Below are 22,982 nucleotides of genomic sequence, written 5' to 3'. Positions count from 1 at the left end.
TGTTTAAAATGGACCAGGCCACATCTACGGCCCACAATATCTAGGGTTATATTTATTTCCAAGCAGACGTAAAAACCCACCTAAACCCTCTCCTTTTTCATTTGCCCTGGTACTTCACTGCTATTCTCCAAGTCTTGAAAGCCACCAAAACCCAAGAGCTCAAGCTTGTTAATTCTTGAAGTAGGCATAAAGTGCTTTCTGGGTTCTTTTCCTTTTGAAGTTCTCTGTGTTCTTTTGTAGAGATTTTGGTGATATTTTTGGGCAGGGAAAGGAAAGGAATGGGGAAACTAGGAAAGAAAGCAAGGAAGTTTGCAAAGAAGAATTTACAGTCAGTGCTTAAAAGGCAGAGGAAGGTCAAGTCTTTCTTCAAAAAGAAAGCTTCTAAAAGTATGTCTACCTTTGCTGTTTGTTACTTTCGTTGCGTTCTTTGCTTTTGTTGTTGCTGTAGCTTGAATTTGTTGGGTAATTATTGGTTTAGGAGATGAGAGAGCTCAAGCTGAAGATTCCGATGAAGAAAGAGAAGAAAAGTATAGTGGAAGGTAAAGAAAGCAGGTGCAAATTAATGCTGCAGGGATTAGGCGCATTGTTTTGACCGTGAAAGATTGAGTTTAATTTTGTTTTGCTCTCAAGATATGATTAAGGGTTTCTCTTAAATAGTTCATCTGCTTCTAATTGATATTATATTTGTCTGTCTATGCTTGTTTGCTTACATAGGAGAATGATCTTGAGAATTGGGTTGTTTATTGATTTATTTTGTATGCAGAAACAATGAAGTTGAAGATTTTAAGGATATTTCCCTTGATGCCGTATTTGGTGAAGATGGTAGTGATATGGATGGGGATGATTCAGATAGTGACGGATATTTATCTGAGGTTTTGAATTATGTTATGCCAACTTTGTTTTTGTTAAACTTAATTTGGCACATGTCCTTTGCAAGGTGTTTCTAACATTGTTGGTCATGGTAACTTACCAGGATACAAGTTGTTCATATAATGGTGAAACTAGAATTGAGAATCATCTGGAAGGTCAGGATACCATCACCAGTTTCTCTGGTATTTTTATTGTTTTTTTTTTTAATTTTAATTTGCCCCTTTTATTTATGTTTTTAGTAATTTGCATGCAGAGTACAATGGTGGTGGTGATTTATCGGTGCAGAACAAGGAAATTCATTTAGAACTGGCAAAGAAAATGAAAAGGCTGAGCAACTTGAAAGCCAAGGTGATCAAATCATAATTTTTTATTATCTCAAAATAGAGTTTTCAAAGGATTTATAAGATTTTGAGTAATGTTTTTCATATAAAGTTAGAACTTCAGTTTGTTGGTTGACTCTAAAATTTTTGAGTGCTAAAATCTAAACCTATCATAATCTAATTGTGATAGGGAATCTCGTTTTATCCTACAAACCCATTTAGGCTTGGACCATTTGTCTGGAATCTGTGATAGTTTTTTGGTATTGAGTTTCTCTTGTTAGTTTCTGCACTTAAAATGTCTGCTAGGCAGCAGAATCCATTTTATGAATTTACTGTCATTATGTAGAGATTCAACTAAACTTTGTCACTTAAAATTTGACAGGATCCAGAATTTGCGAAGTTTTTGGAAAGCAACAAGGAACATCTGCAGACATTAAGGGATGAGGAAAATGTAAGCTATGAAGTCTTAATTTTTTTTCCAGGACTCTTAATATCTTGAGAAATTAAAGGTGTGGATTTTTTTTGCAAATTCCAAGCTCCACTTGCTTGTATATCTATCTTATGACTACTAGATGTTTATATATGTAGCTGTCATCTATATTACTCTCCATATGATCTGTTCTAAGACAAGAAATTTCTCCCTCCATCAAAGTTTGTAATTTCCAGTCATTGAACCTTATATTCAATCTGGTTTGTGTCTGTTGTATCTTTTTAACCCCCCTTTATCAAGTTTTAACCATCTCTTCCTTCACAGCAGTTTTCAGATGAAGAAGAGTCTGATGAGGATGGCAGGGAGTCCACAAATAAAATGGGGAATTTGAGTAGCTCTACTTTTGATTCTTTGTGTGAACTAGTCAAGGAGCAGAATAATGTTCCTGCTTTTGTAAGGCTATTAAACGGGTACAGGGCTGCCTGCCACTATGGATCTGAATCACCCACCATTGTTGAAGACAGCCACACTTTTTGCAAGATCTTGACATTCATGCTCCAAGAGGCTGATAATATATTTCGTAAAATTCTGGGAATATCAGGCTCCAATGATAGGAAAGAGGCCATCTTGGAACTGAAGAATACTTCCAAATGGAAAACTTTGAAGCCAGTAGTCAAGTCTTACTTGAGAAGTACCCTGTTTCTCCTAAATGTGGTTACTGATTCTCAGATATTAGCCTTCGCCTTAACCAGACTCAAAGCTTCTATAGTATTTTTTGCTGCCTTTCCTCCTTTACTAGGCAGACTCATCAAGGTATGTTAATCCTAGAATGTTTCAAATTTGTAACTAATGCAACTAAGAAACCAATTTTCTGGGGATTATGATAATAGCATCTTCCTTTCTTGTCTAATTTGTTTATTACCAAGGCTTGCACAATTAATGCACAAATTTGCTTTATATTGGATGTTAGGGTCTTTAACTCTTAGGAATTTCAGACCTTAGCGTTATTCAGTACTTCTTGTGAATTTGTCAATCTTATGCTTTAAGCGGTTGTGCCTTACCAAGACTTGGAATTGTATGCAGATATCAGTTCATTTATGGGCAACGGGCAAAGGAACTCTATCAGCATGCTCACTTCTCATCATCAAAGATGTGGCTGTTGTGTTTAACTCAAATTGCTTTGAAACCTGCATGATTAAAGCATACAAGGCTATTATTGACCACTGCAAGTTTGTGGAGCCAGTTCTGTTTAAGCATCAACAATTTCTGAAAAGCTCCTTCATCGAGCTATGCTCTCAAGATCTGCAGAAAGCTTATAGCAAGGCAATGGTTTCTATCCAGCAACTTGCCAAGATATTGCAGCTTGGTTTACGAACTAAGAAGGTATTCACTCAGAAAGCTATACTGGTACCTTGTTTTGTTTAATCCTAACATCGTTTTACATCTGTCCTTGGTTGCATTGCTGATTTTCGTACTTTATTTTCCAACTTTTAAAGAGTGAATTGATCAAAATTCCGTGTTGAAATGTTGCTTTTATGCAGGAAGCAGTAAAGAAGATATGCAGTTGGCAGTATGCTAACTCTGTAGATCTGTGGGTTGCATTTATTTCTTTGAATATACATGATTATGATCTGCAGCCTCTGCTTTATACAATAATTCAGATCATAAATGGAGTAGCTGTCCTGTTTCCAGGACCAAGATACATGCCTTTAAGAGTTAAATGCATCCAATGGTTGAATACTCTCTCTGAATCTAGTGGAGTTTTCATCCCAGTTACATCATTAGTGCTGGATATTTTGGAATATAAAATAGGCAAGGAGAGTTCGAAACCTGGAAAGGACTTCAGCTTTTCATCTGCGGTCAAGGTCAGTACAAATTTTACTTATCCTGAGGCCGTTTTCTTATGTGGCTTACATGGCGAGGCTGTTTAGCTCTATGATATGTGTTCAAACCTTTTATTCTTGATTTCTTTTACTATCAATCAGTTGGTTTTTAAAATCCACCTGTTAACTCTCTGGCATTAAGTGTGCTGCATGCATGGTTAAGCTGATGGTGGTTGTTTCCTTTGTAGTTGCCAAAGCATTGGCTAAAATCTCGAAACTTCCAGGATGAGTGTGTTTTTTCAGCCATTGAGCTGTTGGCGGTGCACTTTGCTCAATGGAGTTATCACATATCATTTCCTGAACTTGCAACCATTCCACTCATCTATTTGAGGAAATTCCATGAGATGACTACTATTGAGAGTTTACGGCGTGTGGTGAAGCGTTTTATTGATCAGGTAAATGATTTCTTTTCATAGAGTAAGGTGTTAGATTATATCATAGTTAAGAAAGTTTAAACACGCTACAATCTACTTTTGAGATTGCTCTTGGGAAATGGTTCATAGGAATTTGGTAGTTAGTATAGGAGGAAAATAGTCAGGCATTATAGATATGTTTTAGAGATCTCTGTGAATCCAAGTCAATATAAGTAATGGGCTCGCTTAGCACTCAGGCTTTTGTTGAGAGACAAGAAGCTTTCCTGCCTGGCCACTTGGTTCTTTAAGCTGAGTATCTAGGGCTTTCTGGGCATGGCGAGATCCTGAGTTGTAAATCATTGAGCCTAGTCAAACAAAAAGGATTTCTTAAGAGGTTGAAGCTTAGTTTATATTACATGTTGGCATATTTGTTTGAAAGCTCTGGGTTGTGATTGCAATCCTTGTGGTGGCAATATGTTTTCAGCACCTTAATGGGAAATTCCTTAATTTTGATTATGTTAAATTTAACCATAATCATTGGTATTCAGCAGTGCTTTATTGCTATTCTTAGAAGGATGTATGATTCACATAACACTATTTCTCATACTTGTTTTTAACTGTAGGTAGAGCAGAACATTGAGTTTGTCCGGAAGAAGAGAGATGAGGTTACTTTTTCTCCAAATGATCAGCAATCTGTTGAATCATTTCTTCAGGTTTGCCCCCCTCCTTTTTCTATGCATCCATCTGTGACCTATTCTCTTGTAGGACTCAGTGGATGTCACTTGTTCTAAATTTGATTTCTGGTTACTGTGCAGCTTGAAAAGTGCGGTGGCAATGCTCCATTTACAAAATATTACACGAGTGTAATTGAAAAGGCTGGTTCCAGAAATCTGCTTATGAATGGAAAAATAAGGTGTGCCCTCTATCCCTGCTATGAAATCTACTGCACCGAATGGCTTGTGCTGTGATGGTGTCAGTTTTTTAGGCATCTTATCCCTGCTATGAAAACCCGCTTAAATAATCATGATGCAAATGAATGAGGCGTATATTGACATATTTGGGCCTGTACAGATGTTGAACTGAATGCTAAGTTACTAGTTGGGGTGGGCTGTTCCCATTTTGAATCAAACTGAACTGATAATTGAGTCATTCTGTCGCTCAATGCCAGATTTTTTTATGTTGATATTCAATGACATCTGGAAAAGGAGATGCCAATTGTTTTCAAATTGGATTTGGTTTATTTAATTGAGATTCCAATATCCCAGTCGTGTTAGGCCAAGAGCAGAAGAAATAAGGTAATGCTGGGTCAGGCCCAGTGTAGTTGTTTCTACTAGGATTGCCACGCAATATAGTCACTGCATTGGCTCACCATTGCGAGCATGCCCCCTTGTAGCTGCAACATTGTAAATCTCTGCATTCTCTAATAAATCTGTATTTGACTATGATATATAATAACAAACTTGAGAAGGGCTTTGGTTTGTGGTAACTAAAACTGATGTTTTCTGTAGCTTCCTGGAGCAGAAGAAAACAAAAGGAAAGAGGCAACAAACTCCAAAGAACGCAATGAATGTGGATTTGGCTGTTAATGCTGAAGGAAATTCACATTAAATTAGAACTATTTCGATGCAATGTAAACAGTGGAGAGAAATGGAAGAACTTCAGCTTTCCTACCACCATGTTTTATGTTTGTAAGATCATAAAAACCTCAATTACAGTGTCTCACAGCAAATTTGAACCGTGTCTTATTTAGCCTTAAAAGACATTCTGATCTTCAAACAGGGTTCAAGTTCATTTTTGTTTAGATTGTAAGATGTTAGGTCTGACGAATCCTCGGTGAATCTTGTTCATCATGTTTACGAGAAGAAAACTAGATAAAGTTTTGGGTTAATATTTGCTGTCTAAAGAGAGTTTGATTGTCCAAGCTAGTGAAGTTCGAACTAAGCGATAAAGATATGAAGCCCATCAAATGTTCATGTCATTTCTTGCATTACGTGAACAATGATGGCTAACATTTGGTCAGTATCATATTATTTTGTTCGTGGCTAATATATTAATTAGACATTGAAACATAATTGAAGCGGCCATCTCATACAACTATGGTCGTGCATGAAACTGCTGTTCTATTTCCATGACATGGAAAGCACTATATATATATCTTTTAAATAGTTTCACGTTTGTGTAATAATATTTCTAGATCTTATTGTGCTCCATTAGTGGATGGCACTTTTGGGAGCAGCAATAAACGAAAACAGATGCTTGCAAGCTGTTTACTTTGCTAGCCCCTTTCTTCATAAATTATACTGTCACTTGAAGTCAATTTTGCTCGTTTTAGTTTTTCCTTAACCAGTACTCATCTTTGGGGTTCTTGGACCACGGGCAAGGGCAACTTCTATGCTGGCCGGGGCATTATAATGTGTTATGACATCCTGTAATTAATGATCAATATTAGAACAAGTGGGAAAACATGTATATTGTACACAACACACACACATACACATCCACTTAAAAAATTATTATCTAAGCCATGTTCACGCGTTCCCTGGGAACAAAATTTTAAAGGCGATGGGCGTCTCTGATTGAATTGTTTTTAGCCTTTTCGTCATCCCTAGGTCCCTGTTGAATGCTTGGGAGCTAGCCACCAACAAATGACACCCGTCTGTGACTACAAAAAAGGTCATCTTAGTTTTTCTGTTGCGTTTCACTACACGGTCAATTTTGGCCTGCTGCACTATACATGCTGCCAGGACTCCGCTGACCTCTCACACAATTGGTGCACAACCAAGTGATGCCTTTGCCCGAGCACTGGAATGATGACTGTTGCACCCCAAAACCCTAAGCAAACTCCACGATCCTTTCCCTCTCTTATTCCCACTACTCGTTTCAATCACCTTTTCAGATTGAATCATCCTCGATGGGCTCTTCTTGCCCTGCCTCATCTTGATATCCCTTAGCTCCATCTCCATTGGAAGTCTTCCAACTCCAAATGCCAAAAAGTACCATCTTGGCTTCGTTGGGGTACCTAGTATTGATACCTTCTTCATCGAAAAGTCATACCTATCATCGCATTTCCTTGTTGCGAACCCATGATTCTCTGATAAAGGCTCTTGCAAAGTCTTGTCACTCTTTTCCTGTAGCTGTTTTGATGATGTGGCCCTTGACTTGTTGGAAGAGGATGATTTCAATGGGAAAATGAAGCTCTTCTTGGTATTTTTAGCTTTCTTTGTGCTTTCCAGATTCTGTGTTTTTTCAGCTACTGCTTCTCCTTTGCAAGTAATGAGCTTTCCACAGAAGATGATTTCATCTTTGGGATAAATATTAGAGGCGGTGAAGTCTTCGCTGAAGAACTCGAAGAAATCTTGATCAAAAGATGAATCCAAGCTTTCATCTTCTCTGGCGAAGCCATCCCAATTAGAAGCATAACCATTTAGCGGAAGATCACAGAGAGACAGTGTTTCTGCTGCATCATCAAAATCTTGCAACTCACTGTTGTCATGTACCGGTACTTGATGAAGGCTCGTTTCTTTTGCAACCATGGTGAATATCAAGCAACGGCAAGAAAACTTGAGGGTTCCACAGAGAACTAAGAAAAGACTCTTGAAGGAAGTTTGTAAATGGCTTTGCTGTAGATTGATGAGAAAAACTGGCCAAGTTGTCACGACTATATATAAGCCAGGAGCTTGAGGGGAAAGATGCTTTGACATTTTGCTTAAAAATAGGTTGTGTAGGAGTGGGGGCGGCTTCTAGAGGGCAAAGAACAAAGAAGATGAAGTAAAAGAAAGTAGAAAGTATCGAGAATATTAATACAATTCTTGATCTTAGAAACTCCTTCTAGAAGAGCAGGCGGTCAATATCGATGAACAAAACAGGTTTAATTGTCCCGAGCTTCAAGTTTTTCTAGAGGTTGATTAAAGCTTTCGCAACATGCATTTCCAGGGTCGGCTTGTTGGAACTTGGAATATTTTTAGTGGTTAGTTAGGACACAACGCCTGTCTCTACGTAGATGTCTTTTTTTAGAAAAGAAAATAGGAGGATATGTGGAGCTTTCGCGTGCTGTGAGAGTGATATATGCGTAGTTCAGGACCCAATTGGTAGTCTGGTAGGCACACACGGGGCCATAAATTCTGCGTGAACCCCCACACCCCCTCTTTAATGTTAAAAAATAATTTAAAAAAATAAAAAATATATTATTTTAATACACTTCAAAAAGAATACCAAAATATAAAATACTCCAATTAAACACCCATTTAAACTTGTGGGTCTCTGCCCTGACTCGCCCTTAGCACTTAATTGCTACTGTGTCTTCCACGTGGAACGTGTTGAGATCTAGAAAGTCGATGGACACATCAAGATATTCTTGGTCAGCAAGTATTTTTCTTCTGGGTACGTACCATTAGTTTTTTTCTTGGCTATCAAGTTAATATGTCGTCATTGTTATCATCTGAAAATGAAGGAATTGGGAAATGAGTATGCGGAGGTAACCTTCTTGTTAGTTGATATTTTACCACAAAAATAAAAATAAATAAAAATATAAATAAAGGATTTTTAAACAATGAAAGTTGCAGAGTACTGTTAGTTAATTTTAAGAGCAGATCGTTGCCAATTTTACCATTCAATTAATATCAACACCATTATATGTATATATAAAGTGCAACGAATGCACGGAGTAAGAGTGCTCTTAAGGGATGGTATTTGGACATCTTAATTACTAAACAATTAATAGTTCTAGAGAAATATATATTCAATGATAAAAAGATTATGCTGTGCCAATTGTCTAATGCATTGACCAAAAAATATGGTTTTATGTCACTCGTTTTCGTTGCTGGAGAATATAACAAAATTAATGACAATATTAACGTTTTAAATATAATTGGTTATGTTAATTTAATTATCTACGTGATTTCCTACTATTAACTATTATACTTAAAAAATTTTGGGTTTTTTCCACCCCCTTGGGGTTCATATGAACGCCACCTTCTTCTTTTTTAAAATTTTTTGGGATTTTTTCTTTCAACTCACTCATTCAATATTTTATTAGTTTTGAAATAATTATTATAATTGATTTTCTTTGAAATTATTATAATTTTAAATAAACATTATTATATTTAGTTAGTGTTTAATTTTATAAATATTTATTTTTGTTATTATATCATTAAATAAAAAATAGTTTTTATAAAAAAATATTTTTAAATTGAATAAAGTTCATGATCTAATTATAGGTTCGATAAGTTAAATCATGAAGTCCATATTAATCTAGTACTTCATCGTGTCAACATTAAAAAAAAAAATATGTTATCTTGATTTTTTTAAAAATCAAACAAGTTTTTACTAATTATTTAAATTATTTTTAAATCCGTTAAGTTAACTAGATCAAGTTAAAATAACTTGTACATATATGTTATCTTGTTTTTAAATTTAGTTATTAAAAAATCCATCAAATCAACTTGATCAAGTTAAAATAACTTGTATATATGTTAATTTAAACTCACACTAGATAAAAAATAAAAACAATATTTGAATTGAATTTAGTAATAATATAAAATAATTTCTTAATAACTAAATTTTTTTACATTAGAAATCTTTTTGATGACATTACATAACGCGAGCTAGGAAATTAATGTCCTCTAAGATAAAGTCACATCTCCTCTCTTTATGCTCACAGAATAATTGGTTTGTATCCAAAAAAACCTCTGTGTGAAAAAATTATCTCGATTTCCCATGGCTTCTCTCTGCCAATAAAAAATATGATGATTATTTTTAGTTTGATTTAATTTAAAATTTTAATTAGTTTAATAGGTTTTTTTCATGGTTTCTTTTTTTATTATTTATTTCTTGTTTTTTCAGTTTAATTAGTTTTTTAATTTTTTTACTCACCCTAGCAAAAAGAAAAAAAACTTATTGATTTTCTTTACCTTTTCCTTCTAACCCTAATTCCCAATAACAAATAAGAGGAATAAATAATGGAACTATAGGAAATAAAACTATTATCAACTAAGCAAAAAGAAATTTCGTAACATCGGACACAATAGGGCTATATATTTTTCATTAATATTCTCATTCATTTTAAATTATCATTTTTTTCCTTAAAAAAAAAAATATCCAAGAAATTATTACATAAACTCCATTCGGTCTCCTTAGATCATGTAACTCAGCAACCTTTAGATAAAAAGTGAAGTCAGAGGCAACTTATGCGAGGCTCTTTGTATATAATGTCATAACCAAATACGAGAAAAATCGATATAAGATCATGCTAGCCCTAACTTTATCTTCTCTAATTTACCCAAAAACACTCTGAATATTTCCTGTGATTCGGCGCATAACTCCTCTTCGTACGTAAAAGGGAGATAGTAGATGCATACCTCTTTATAGTAGTAATTAGTAAATTTGAACAGAGTTAGTCGCAACCTGTTTAACAAAAAAAAAATCCTTTAGATCCAATGAATTGGCTAACTAATTTAATGACTTTTGAATTCAGTCAACCCCTAGAACGATTGATCGGTGGGACGATTCATTCAACACTTATAGTTGAACAGATTAAGATGTTTGTGCCAGGAGCTTCAAAATTCTTTCTGCTAGTTGCATGTTGGCTGGTTTCACATGCTTTTTCCTTGTAATGCAAAAGGAAAAGAATCAGCAGTATAAAGATTATAAAACTAATAAAGACCCAGAAATGTTCCAGGACAAAAGCTTCCTGCACAAGCTCTCTCTGTTGATTTATGACGTCCTGACTTCACAAGGGGTGACAAGTTTGATTTCTCGCTCATTGATGAACCATACCTATCAACACTTATTGTCCTACTTGCAAGCCCTTTTTCAGTACTCTCAAGATGATAACTCTTTTCTTGCTTCTTTATATCTGGTGAGGAATCGCTTCTTGCACAAGCTCTCTCTCAGTTGATTTATTGGAAGAGTATGATACGTTTGATGGGAAGATGGAACTCTTCTTCGTATTTTCTAGTTTGTCTAAATTCTCTAGATTCTGTTCTGTTTCAGCTGCTACTTACCACTGTTTCTCCTTTACAAGTTAGTTATGACCATTCCACAAAAGATGCTGCTGCCTAAGGACTGAGCCATAGATGCAGCATTGGCCCATTCTTCACAGAAAAAAACCCGAAGATATTTGAAAATATGATGGTAATTATTTTTTAAAGTTTTGTTTTTTAAAAATATATTAAAATAATAATTTTTTAATTTTAAAATATTATATAGCACATAAAAAAATCCAAAAATATATAATTTTAAATAAAAATTTAATTTTTTTAAAAATATGGTTGAAATAATGTTTCAAAAAAACTTTTATAGCATGTTTGTTTTTATATTTTTAAAATTTTTAAGTTCAAATTAATATTTTTTTATATATTCATGGTTTTAATATATTAATATCAAAAATAAAATTTAAAAAATAAAAAATAACTTCTGCTAATGAAATACCGCGTCATAACATCCATAGATATCCAAGTAAAATGGGAATAAACAGAGCAGGTGGTGGGATTTGTATCACCTTTTCAAGGAACTCACCTGTGTGATTGGCTTTCCGCTTCGCGACGCATAAAATGGACCGTCATGCTCCGCGTTTGGGATTTTTTTTTTTTTTTTTGTACTTGACCGTTTCTGCCAAAACGACATGGAAATTACACGAGTTCATAGGTGGCAAATCTTTTAGTCATTTTGGAGATTTTATCAATGTCACAAAGGTATATAAAAACTACTTCCAATCTTTTTTAATTTTAAATCTTTTACCGCACATCAGAACATCCTCGAACGCCTCCTCGTGTATCAATTAAAATCATTTTTTTTTTTAATGACAATTTTCAAGACATGTTCTTACATCAGTTAAAGGAATGGACTCCTCTAGATTTTGATCTCAAAGTTCAAATTGAGAAAATAAATCTTTTTAACCATCTAACTTTTAACTCTTCCAGTTATCACTTCACTGAGCACACAACACGACGTCGTTGTCGACCTGCCCTTGGCAGCGCGCATTTTCCCGTTTCTCTGAAATTTTCCCTTGGTATTCTCTTCTCTATGCACCTGCCGTTTCCTTGCCGGAATGTGGACACAAACATTTCTACGCACTCATACGCTTTCCCAAAGCGCGTGATTGCAATCTCAAGGTAACGACTATTTCCATTTCCCGATCAGTAGTTATTCGCGGGTTTCTGCGAGTGAGATCGAGAGAAAAGTAATAGAAGGATATATCAGGTATTCTAAATTTATATTGAGGACATTTCGGAACGAAAAGTTATCGTATGGTAATTAACGTAAATATCTCAAACACTACACTCTCTCTTAGCTGCTCCAACCTCCATTGCTACTCAGCTTCTCATCTCTCTCGCGGCTAAGGTCAGATTATTGTGCATCCTTATAGTCTCTCTGTTTGCTATTGTGTTTTAATCAAGATTGCGATATTAATTGCTGATTGGTGTCTAATTAAGTCTCATGTTACTAATTTGGTTCATTTGTCGAAGTTTTGTGATCGGTTTGTCGGTCTTAATCTAGAATTTTAAGTTTTGTTCTGCTTGAAATTTGATAGTTAGTGTCCTTTTTCATCTTGTATGAAATTGTTTACACAGATCTAAAAGGATTTCGTTTGTGTTGGATTCTGTAAGATTTGTTCTTGCTTGGATGATAAGATTTTTTTAAAAAATGATTGCTGTATTTGTAAATTTTTTAAGAAAAAATCGTGTTTTCGGTAGTTACACGATTTTGTTTCCCTGGGATGATTAGACCTTTTATTTTCATCTTGATTGTTTTTGCCATAGTTTTGGAACCGAACCGGCCATCAGGTCAACCTGGGACTGAAACTGGTCCGGGTCTAAATAAAAATCTGCAGGGTAGGTGGCCGAATGAAACCCGGTGAACCGGGCAAACCCGGCCTCTTTTTTTATATATACACACGTAGCCGTAAAACGACGTCGTTTTGGCCTTAGAGCTCCAATACACCTCCACCCCAAACACAGCGTTCCCTGTGTCCATGGGCTCTCTTGCTGACTGGTATCATAGATGGACCCATCAGTTTCTACAGGTGGAAATCCGGATTCCAACGAAAATAATCCTCAAGAATCTGAATCTGAATCCAATAACAGCCGCAGTGATGCATTAGGCAAGGCTTTATCAACGATGCTGGCCAGCGTTATTAAAGACATCGACTCTGAAGCTCAAGACACTCTCAATAGCCAAGAAAAAACTTAATTCTGCTATTGATCGTCTTACTAGAGGTAAATTCTTCTTCCTTTTTAATCTCATTATGGTCTTGTAATTCTATGCTTTTAGAAAAGGTGCTTGAGATAAGATAAGTAGCTTCTTCACCTTTACTTTTTTCTACTTGTAATGTTTGCAAGTCACCTGGTTTTGCTATAAAATTTTATTTTTAGGCCTTCTTAGGTTGCTAAAATATGACCCTTTTGATGGGTTTTTGTTTCCAAAGAGATTTCTTTTCTTTTGGGGAAATGCTTTCGATCATTTTAGAAATGGACGCAGTATCATAAATGGTTAGTTTAATCTGTCTCTGTAACATGATTAGTAAAGATTTTGCTACACATCAGCTGTTTTTTTATGCTTACTGAATACACAACTGTGATTTGATGCTAGCAACAAGTGGGATAGTTATTAGAGTTTCTCATTTTCTTCATTAATGATAATTTGATGGATTTAACATGAGTTTTTTCATGCCCACATACCTATTTATCTTTCGGAGTATGTAATATTTAATAAACATATATACAGCTACAACATCTATAATTATATTGAAAGAATGGAGCAGCTCGTTGAGCTCCAGTATCAAGCAATTCAAATAAAGATGGACAAAGCTTCCCATAGTGGATGCAATCTGAATTGGTCTTTATTCTTTTTCTACATTGATCCTTAAGGTGTTATTATTCCATGTTATTGAGCATTTGAGTCTGGATCATCGATAAAAAAAATTGTGTTTTCAGAGCTTGATCAGTTGTTGGAAGATGCACTCATGCCGTTCATCATGCAGCATGCAGCAAAGATTTCAGGTGTTCGAAAGAGAGTTTCATCATTGAATTCTGTTCTAAAATCAATACAGAAGCGTGTTGACAATATAGACCGACTGCTATCTGTGGGCATGTTTCAGGGTACCTATATCTCTTCTTATGTTGCATAATCTATTTTTATATCATTCCCTTAAGTTTCTTCAGCTAAAAATTCTATTGTTATACGTTAGTGCTTATATCAAAATACTTTGCATATTTGGTTTTTTTTTTTGGGTTGACCCGAATCAACCCGGGTCAACCCATCTGACCCATGACCCGATCATTGGACCGGGTCGACACTGGGTCGGGTTTCAAAACTATGGTTTTTGCTCTCACTGGGTGGTGATTCATATAATAAACTTGTACTTTAATTTTCTAGATTAGAAAATTGATTTTTGAGAATCTAGAACTGTTTTATGTAGATGATTGTTAAGGGTAATATGTGTTAGACCTTCATGTTATTTTTTTGTATACTTTATGTTATCCATAAGCTCTCCTCGTAATGCATCTGTTTCATTAGACTTGATATTTTGTTGATGTAATATTGGCCATAATTTAAAGCTATTGCTATGTGCTTCGTCTTTTGTATGACCGGCCACTTGCACTGAATTTTGACTGAGTTCTTGTTTATTATTAGTATGTCACAGATGGTTTTAACAATTCATTTCCCTGTATAGCAGTTCAAGAGTATCAGTTCATCATGGGTAAAGAGAAGAGTCACATTAACATTGTGGTCATTGGCCATGATGACCCTGGCAAGTCAACCACCACTGGACACTTGATCTACAAGCTTGGAGGTATTGACAAGCGTGTCATTGAGAGGTTCGAGAAGGAAGCTGCTGAGATGAACAAGAGGTCATTCAAGTATGCTTGGGTGCTTGACAAGCTCAAGGCTGAGCGTGAACGTGGTATTACGATTGATATTGCTTTGTGGAAGTTCGAGACGACCAAGTACTACTGCACTGTCATTGATGCTCCTGGACATCGTGACTTTATAAAGAACATGATTACTGGAACCTCCCAGGCTGACTGTGCAGTCCTCATCATTGACTCTACCACTGGTGGTTTTGAGGCTGGTATCTCGAAGGATGTTCAGACCCGTGAGCATGCTTTTCTTGAGGCTGGTATCTCTCATTGACTCTACCACTGGTGGTTTTGAGGCTGGTATCTCGAAGGATGGTCAGACCCGTGAGCATGCTTTTCTTGCCTTCACTGAGGTGTCAGGCAAATGATCTGCTGCTGTAACAAGGTTTATTTGATCTCTCTTGTCAAATAAAGTTGATTATTTATTTTGCATTGTAGTATCTTGTCACATGTATTCAAGAAGATATTCTCTTGCTTGCTGTTGATGTGTTTTTATTGCTTTCATTGAATAGATGGATGCCACCACTCCAAAATACTCCAAGGCAAGGTATGATGAAATTGTCAAAGAAGTGTCATCCTACTTGCAGAAGGTTGGTTACAAACCTGACAAGATTCCCTTCGTGCCTATCTCTGGATTTGAGGATGATAAAATGATTGAGAGGTCCACCAACCTGGACTGGTACAAGGGACCAACTCTCCTCGAGGCCCTCGACCAGATCCAGGAGCCCAAGAGGCCCTCAGACAAGCCCCGCTGTCTCCCCCTCCAGGACGTGTACAAGATCGGTGGTATCGGAACGGTCCCGGTGGGCCGTGTGGAAACTGGTGTCATCAAGCCTGGTATGGTTGTAACTTTCGGGCCAACTGGACTGACTACTGAAGTTAAGTCTGTTGAGATGCACCACGAAGCTCTCCAAGAGGCTCTTCCTGGTGACAATGTTGGATTCAACGTTAATAATGTTGTTGTGAAGGATCTGAAGTGTGGTTTTGTCGCCTCAAACTCGAAGGACGATCCTGCCAAGGAGGCTGCGAACTTCACCGCACAGTTGATCATCATGAACCATCCTGGGCAGATCAGAAATGGTTACGTCCCTGTTCTTGACTGCCACACCTGTCACATTGCCATCAAATTTGCTGAGATCCTCACCAAGATTGACAGGCGATCAGGGAAGGAGTTGGAGAAGGAACCCAAATTCCTGAAGAACGGTGATGCTGGTATGATTAAGATGATTCCCACAAAGCCCATGGTGGTGGAGACTTTCCTGGAGTATCCCCCACTTGGTCGTTTTGCCGTGAGGGATATGTGCCAGACTGTTGCTGTGGGAGTGATCAAGAGCGTGGAGAAAAAGGATGCTTCTAGTGCGAAGGTGACAAAATCTGCTGCCAAAAAGGGTGGAAAGTGAACCGAAAGCTATGATAAAAATAAAGACTGGGTTCAACTTAGCCATCTATCTTTCAGTTTTTTTCTGTGTCATGAGATTTTTGGCATGTCTTCACCATCATCCCGGGGCTGTTCACAGAATTGGGTTCTTGAACAACGGTGGCATCAGTTACGTTTGGAGTCATTTTCTGGGTCTTTATTGTGTCTTCAACGTTGACATTTTGTTGGACTGGTGTTTTAGTAGCCAGTAGCTCTTGAATTTTATGTCTGTGAACACCATGGCTGCATGTTCTATATTTTCTATGATTTCCACTTTTCTTTGTTCATTTTACAAGGCTTTCTCTGATATTTTTTAAAATGCGCCTGCTAATCCTACTTGCTGGACAAATATTGATGTTAATATAGTTTATAGGCTCGGTGTATCGACAGTCAAAAAGCCCCGCAAGCTAGAGAAGAAGAAGTCTTGATCTATCATCAAGGTCTGGCAAATATTGTGTAATCAATTCTGGGCGACCATAGGGCCTCCCGGAAAAAGAAATTTATGGCTGGGCGTGATATTGTTTTTTTTACTTGGATGTTTGTTTCGGAATTTAGTGAGCTCAGGCCATATAGAAAATTGAGAATGCCTGTTCTATTTCGTTATCTTTGAGCCTATTGAGCTGTATTTTCTTTCATTATTTTTCTTGAAAAATCCCTACAGGCTTTTAGCTTAGGCTAATCAAACTTTTCTTTAATGATTTGGTGCAGCTAATCGATATTAGCATAAACACTCTGCGAGATTTCAAGTTTAAATTTATACTTTGTAAAAGTAAATAAATAAACAATATAGTTTTTATGAATATTTTTACAAGATTATTACAATTGGTTGTTTGTCTTTTATGTATAGTCTAGGTGTTTGTATTAGAGGTTAGATTTAATATATTTTTAAATAAACCGGCCATATAGAAAATGAACGGTTCAATTTTTTTCTTATATATTTTGAATGCCTGTTCTATTTCGTTATCTTTGAGCCTATTGAGCTGTATTTTCTTTCATTATTTTTCTTGAAAAATCCCTACAGGCTTTTAGCTTAGGCTAATCAAACTTTTCTTTAATGATTTGGTGCAGCTAATCGATATTAGCATAAACACTCTGCGAGATTTCAAGTTTAAATTTATACTTTGTAAAAGTAAATAAATAAACAATATAGTTTTTATGAATATTTTTACAAGATTATTACAATTGGTTGTTTGTCTTTTATGTATAGTCTAGGTGTTTGTATTAGAGGTTAGATTTAATATATTTTTAAATAAAAAATATTTTAAAAAACAATTTTTATCAAACACCATTCTTAAGAGTTTAATGAGCCTATTTTACATGAATTTAAATACAAACCTAAATACATCTTGATATCTCAGACTTAGCACCATGTTCTCGTCAATAATTTTTGCCCCTTTTAACTTTTAATCAAGCTAATTATGGGGTTATTTAAAAGATCTAAAATATTTTTTTATTTGAGAATATATTAAAATAATATTTTTATATTTTTTAAAAAATATTTTTAATATATTACATCAAAATAATTTAAAATTATATGTATAAAAAAAACACTATTTAAAATTCAAATCCAAACAACTCCTACCATATAATAACCCGGATTGGTTTTTGCATGTCAAAGATAAATTTCGTTGAAGTTCAAATAGTTAACTCACGTCTATATTGCATTTAACGGAAAGGCTCTTGTGGGCCTTATTCTATTGGGACGTGACATGGCCATGTGCAGCTGAAAGTTGACCTAAAGTTCTTGATTACAAAGTACGAGGACATGACAGTTCTGATTTCCGATTCAGGTAAATCTATAAAAAAACACACTGAAATATACTCGTGGAGACCTTATAAATTTTTTTACAATAAGATCCCCTTCTTCCCAATAAATGATTTATTAATCATAGTTATAAATAAACCATTTCTATGCAACAAGATAGTCATCGAACTTTTACTAATTTCTCGTAACCCGAATGGTTTGTTGATTATAATTTATGAACCGAGTGATCCTAGGAAATACATGAAGTAAATGTGAATATTTTAAGTAATTTTATATTTATCTTCATCGTGTAATAGATTAACTGGCAAGAAATTTTAGAGTGTTCCTGTGTTAACATAAATTTTAAGGTCTAGGTTTTTTTTTTTCTAGTATTATCTTTTAACCTTAAGTGTTTCATGATATGAAATATAAATTTAATGTGATAACTAAGTTTTTTTTCTTGTTTTTTAAAGTTTTTATTTTTATAAATTTTATCATTCAATATTTAATTAATTTAAAATTAAATTTTATAATTTATTTATTTATTTTTATAAGATTATCATAATCTCACTATATAAATTACGAGCATGATAAGTTTACTCGAGTTTTTTGTTTTTTTTTTAATTTCATCCCACAACATAAAAAATTAGATTTTATAATTTATTTTGATTTATTTTTTATAAAATTATTTCAATCATATGACGAGGGTTATAGGTTTGGAACACTAACTCATGTTAACTTGAGTTGTTTTTTAATTAGGTTTTTATTTTTAGTTTCATTCTTTAATATTGGATTAATTAAAAATTAAATTTTATAATTTATTTTAATTTATTTTTTAGAGTATATTTAAGTTATGAGTTTAATAAATTAATATAAATTGATATAGATCGATTTAACATGTTTTCTTTTTAATATTAAAAAAATATTATATTAATATTTTTCTAATCAGATTATTTAATTAGTAATTATTTAAGTTATTTTTAAATACGTTATGCTGATTAGATTATTATATCATATCAATTATTATATAATTAAAATTTTATTTACTAACTATATCATAGGCCAATGATCTAATTTATATTTAAAAGAACTATTTTGACCTACATGCAAAGCAAAACAATAATCGAGTTTACTATCTACTTATCTTTCTTTTCAAGGTGAATACAGGCTAATTACTCCTAGTTTTTTTTTTTATAGAAAACGATACCTGAGAAGAGGCCGTTGATAGTCAATTGCGTGACAAACAAGTGAAAGGACATTTAAGGAAAGAAAAATGCCTCCAGCGCGCTATAAATAACTACAAACCCTATCACTCGTTCCTCGCTCTCATCCCTGCTTCTCCTTTTTCTATACTCTTGCCGCTAGGGTTTTTGCATCTTTCTTCAGGTTCGCCACCCCCCCCTCCTTTTTCTTGTTCCAGTCATGCCTTTTGTCTGATTCGATTCTCTCTGACGCATCATCACTACCGGTTCAGTTGATTTGTGTTGATATTTAGTTCTTGATTGCTTTTTTTAGCATTTTTAACTTTAATATGTGGTTTTGATCTGTATTATCACCTATCAATCTGTTTTATCTTGATTGCTAGTGCCTTTTATTTGCCTTGAAGATTTATATACGAAGATCTATTAGATTACAATTCATTTATGTGGTTTTAGCATTTTGTCACTGTTTGTTGGGTAGATCTAATTAGATGTGCATTTGTAGGATTGTGAAATGCTCATCCTTTCTTATGTCAGATTTTTACCTGTTGTATGATTTTCATTGTTGATTTTTTGTACTAAAAGAAGTTTTAAATCAATCTTTTATTTCTGAAGATGTTGATTAGATATTTTGTGATAATAATTTATTTCTGAAGATGTTGATTTGATTTTTCAATATGAATATTGCTATTAACTGTCACTTAGATCAACTGATGTGAAGGTCATCAGAAGCTACTTAATTTATTCTTATCCAAAATTATCCTTTTTTGCTGTCTAATTTATCAAATATAATTAACTAGCGTTTTCAATTTGTGCTGTTGATATTTTTTAAAATTTTGTGCTGTAATTTTGGGTTTGACTTGTTGTCCAATTGGTAAGCTTGTGCTCTTAGATTTTTCCATTGATGTGTCCTCTCGAAGTGACATTAATGTCAAATATAATTTTGCTTTCTGTGTGTGATTTTGGTCTCACGCTATGATTTTGCTTTCTGAGTTTCAGTTAAGCGCTGAGATTTCATTATGGGTAAAGAGAAGAGTCACATTAACATTGTGGTCATTGGCCATGTCGACTCTGGCAAGTCAACCACCACTGGACACTTGATCTACAAGCTTGGAGGTATTGACAAGCGTGTCATCGAGAGGTTCGAGAAGGAAGCTGCTGAGATGAACAAGAGGTCATTCAAATATGCTTGGGTGCTTGACAAGCTCAAGGCTGAGCGTGAACGTGGTATTACCATTGATATTGCTCTGTGGAAGTTCGAGACCACCAAATACTACTGCACTGTCATCGATGCTCCTGGACATCGTGACTTCATCAAGAACATGATTACCGGAACCTCCCAGGCTGACTGTGCAGTCCTCATCATTGACTCTACCACTGGTGGTTTTGAGGCTGGTATCTCCAAGGATGGTCAGACCCGTGAGCATGCTCTTCTTGCCTTTACCCTTGGTGTCAAGCAAATGATCTGCTGCTGTAACAAGGTCTGCTGGTGCACATTTCAAGTCACACCAGTCATTTCATTTTCCTTTTTGTACCTTGCTTTAGAATTTTGGTTGTGAAATTCTGGTATTGGGAAGCTTTAGGTACTTGAAACTAAAGTAAATTTGTTATGCTTATCACAGATGGATGCCACCACACCAAAATACTCCAAGGCTAGGTATGATGAAATTATCAAGGAAGTGTCATCCTATTTGAAGAAAGTTGGTTACAACCCTGACAAGATTCCCTTCGTGCCAATCTCTGGATTTGAGGGTGATAACATGATTGAGAGGTCCACCAACCTGGACTGGTACAAGGGACCAACTCTCCTCGAGGCCCTCGACCAGATCCAGGAGCCAAAGAGGCCCTCAGACAAGCCCCTCCGTCTCCCCCTTCAGGACGTGTACAAGATTGGTGGTATCGGAACGGTCCCAGTGGGCCGTGTGGAAACTGGTGTCATCAAGCCTGGTACGGTTGTCACTTTTGGGCCAACTGGACTAACTACTGAAGTTAAGTCTGTTGAGATGCACCACGAAGCACTCCAAGAGGCTCTTCCTGGTGACAATGTTGGATTCAACGTTAAGAATGTTGCTGTGAAGGATCTGAAGCGTGGTTTTGTTGCCTCAAACTCGAAGGATGATCCTGCCAAGGAGGCCGCGAACTTCACCTCCCAGGTGATCATCATGAACCATCCTGGGCAGATTGGAAATGGTTACGCCCCTGTTCTTGACTGCCACACCAGTCACATTGCTGTCAAATTTGCTGAGATCCTCACCAAGATTGACAGGCGATCAGGGAAGGAGCTGGAGAAGGAACCCAAATTCCTGAAGAATGGTGATGCGGGTATGATTAAGATGATTCCCACGAAGCCCATGGTGGTGGAGACTTTCTCAGAGTATCCCCCGCTTGGTCGTTTTGCTGTTAGGGATATGCGCCAGACTGTTGCTGTGGGAGTGATCAAGAGCGTGGAGAAAAAGGATGCTTCTAGTGCTAAGGTGACAAAATCTGCGGCCAAGAAGGGTGGCAAGTGAACCGTGCAGGTTGACTCTACTGAAATCTATTTTAAAAATAATGACTTGGTGTCTTTTTGTTGTCTATCCAAAGGATGCATTTCTGTGTATCATGAGATTTTTAGTTTTGTGTCTTCACCATCATCACAAGGCTTTTCACAGAATTGGGTTCTTGATCGGCGGTGGCGTATACAAGTCTTGAGGCAGTTTCTTCCTTTTTGTTGTGTCGCTCAAATTGAGATTCATTTCTAGTTTCATTACAGCTTTTATTTTCAATCAAGTCTAGTGTTTGGATAATGAGAAACCCCCCATATGAAGTTTTGTGATCTATAGGCTTTTTATCGTTAGTTATTGAAAGTTTCGTGTGGCTCATCTGTAGTTTTTATGCTCAGTCTATTTTTATCGTTAGTTATTGAGTGGAATTTTCTTTTTTGTTAATTGCGTGCCATGTTTTCCTTTGCATCCTTAAGGATACCGAAGAACAATTTTAAGGAAGCCCATTTTTTACGGGCCTAGATTTCTTGGTGATATGGTCTGAAAAATCGATAGGGTGTTAAAGATGTTGCTGATCAGCTCTTTGGATTGGGCTGACATTCCAAATCGATGATAAAAAGGGCTAATATTGTAATAGATTAATGTTGGGCCTAAGAACATCGACCGAAGTGAACTTGCAAAATACCACACGGTCTAGTAGTCTGGTCTGTTTTCTTTTGTATTATTTGCATCCTGTCATATGTTTTCTAGTCGAGTTCAAAACCATCAAGTCATATCTAATATTTGTATTCTCTGAATGTTGGTTAACATGAATATTATAAATAATAATGGATTAAAAAATTAAGTATTATAGTTAAATGCAAGTTGAAATTTTTAAAAACCACTTAACTGAATGTAAATATTTTTTTCATTCTCTCATCATCTTTTTTATATATTATTTTTTTTTATCTTATATTTCAATATATCATGTGTTAAGTGCTAACTATATGTTTGAGATATTGTAATATCAATTGTGATTAAACACAAATATTTATGTTCTTTTAAAAGTATTATATATATATATATATATATATATATATATATATATTTGTCCATGAATAAGAAAATATTTATATGCTTAACCGCTGATATTTGTAACATCTAAAAAAAAAATTTAGTTTAACCCAATATATCAAATTCACTGGGGTCTAAATTTTTTTAAATAAATTAAATCTATAATTTATAAAATATCAAAAATTAAATTAAATATAATGATGAATACAAACCAGCCGACCCAACCCTACCTACGAACACCTCGCTGTTCTCGAGGGTAAAAAGTTTCGTCGCATTGTGTAGTGCTATAAAGGAGAACGGGGGGCGCGGGAGCACTTCCTCCTTTGGCATTCGGATGAATATAACCTTCTGGTGCAGCACTGCAGTGTGCC

At 35.4% G+C, this 22,982-nt stretch overlaps 3 protein-coding genes across 6 annotated transcripts; 2 read left to right on the top strand and 1 right to left on the bottom strand.

The window, feature by feature from the left end:
- The first annotated feature begins 71 nt into the window (after positions 1-71).
- LOC105130808 (nucleolar complex protein 2 homolog) lies at positions 72-5,759 on the top strand. 4 transcript variants are annotated; one of them, XM_011033488.1, is made up of 14 exons: positions 72-180; positions 266-387; positions 479-539; positions 764-872; positions 974-1,025; positions 1,124-1,218; positions 1,573-1,641; positions 1,945-2,433; positions 2,704-3,003; positions 3,162-3,485; positions 3,692-3,898; positions 4,480-4,569; positions 4,672-4,769; positions 5,365-5,759. In XM_011033488.1, exons 2-14 carry the CDS (start codon positions 279-281, stop codon positions 5,462-5,464), a joined length of 2,103 nt encoding a protein of 700 aa, XP_011031790.1. In that variant the 5' UTR covers positions 72-180; positions 266-278; the 3' UTR covers positions 5,465-5,759. The 4 variants fall into 4 exon arrangements, with proteins under 4 accessions (XP_011031790.1, XP_011031792.1, XP_011031789.1 ...); XM_011033489.1 differs by having other exon boundaries at positions 76-184; XM_011033490.1 differs by having other exon boundaries at positions 72-387; positions 1,948-2,433.
- Positions 5,760-6,615: 856 nt separating this feature from the next.
- LOC105130830 (uncharacterized) lies at positions 6,616-7,389 on the bottom strand. Its single transcript, XM_011033512.1, has one exon. The coding sequence runs from the start codon at positions 7,387-7,389 to the stop codon at positions 6,616-6,618; it is 774 nt and encodes a 257-aa protein (XP_011031814.1).
- Positions 7,390-12,820: 5,431 nt separating this feature from the next.
- On the top strand, positions 12,821-21,892 carry LOC105130829 (HBS1-like protein). Its single transcript, XM_011033511.1, is given in 10 exon segments — positions 12,821-13,036; positions 13,038-13,071; positions 13,789-13,953; positions 14,532-14,923; positions 15,012-15,063; positions 15,066-15,100; positions 15,228-16,112; positions 17,856-17,922; positions 20,084-20,556; positions 20,698-21,892. Coding segments are annotated over 10 exon segments (3,171 nt in total). The 5' UTR covers positions 12,821-12,856; the 3' UTR covers positions 21,586-21,892.
- The last annotated feature ends 1,090 nt before the right edge of the window (positions 21,893-22,982 follow it).

The sequence above is a fragment of the Populus euphratica genome, unplaced genomic scaffold, assembly GCF_000495115.2.
Source record: "Populus euphratica unplaced genomic scaffold, PopEup_1.0 scaffold29.1, whole genome shotgun sequence".
NCBI classification, from domain to species: domain Eukaryota; kingdom Viridiplantae; phylum Streptophyta; class Magnoliopsida; order Malpighiales; family Salicaceae; genus Populus; species Populus euphratica.
This window is presented reverse-complemented; position numbering and strand designations above follow the sequence as displayed.